This window comes from Egretta garzetta, unplaced genomic scaffold (assembly GCF_000687185.1).
Source record: "Egretta garzetta isolate BGI_Z169 unplaced genomic scaffold, ASM68718v1 scaffold368, whole genome shotgun sequence".
NCBI lineage: Eukaryota > Metazoa > Chordata > Aves > Pelecaniformes > Ardeidae > Egretta > Egretta garzetta.
In genome coordinates, this window is record NW_009260684.1 from 272,251 (window position 1) to 272,729 (window position 479).

Below are 479 nucleotides of genomic sequence, written 5' to 3' on the forward strand. Positions count from 1 at the left end.
ACAAATTTCAAAAAGAGAAAAAAAAAAAAAAGAAAAAAAAAAAATCTATTTGAGAACTTGCAGGGGGTCTTGGTCTCGGGGTCACCACCAAATAATCTGTGTCACCTTCTCCAAGGACAACCCGGCACCCCCGCACCTGCCCTTGTCCCCTCCTGCATCCCAGGGCCAGCATCAACTCCTGTGGGGACTCCAGGTCAGCATGGGGACCCCTTTGCTCCACACCCCCCCCGGGACAATTTGGGGCTCCCCATGCCCGGTGGGGGGATGGCAGGGGTTGAAGCTGACCCACCAGCACCGTGCAATGATGCCCCCACACCCAGTGCACCCCCAGGCTGGGGAGGGTCCCTACCCGAACTTGACAGGGGGGATGTCGGGGGCCGTGCTGCCCAGCAGGGGCTGTCCAGGAGGGGGGCTCAGCTCTGGCCCCCCCCGGCTGCCGCTGCTCTCCGTCTCCGAGCGGGTCTCCCAGTACGCTGCCC

General features: G+C 61.6%; 1 protein-coding gene across 1 annotated transcript in view; it reads right to left on the reverse strand.

Moving 5' to 3' along the window:
• The window catches only part of LOC104132556 (arf-GAP with SH3 domain, ANK repeat and PH domain-containing protein 3), a 15,541-nt gene that overhangs the window by 1,099 nt on the left and 13,963 nt on the right, over positions 1-479 (reverse strand). Inside the window, exon 21 of the mRNA XM_035901301.1 lies at positions 350-462. Within this exon, the coding sequence (XP_035757194.1) occupies positions 350-462 (113 nt within the window). The remainder of the gene's footprint in view (positions 1-349; positions 463-479) is intronic.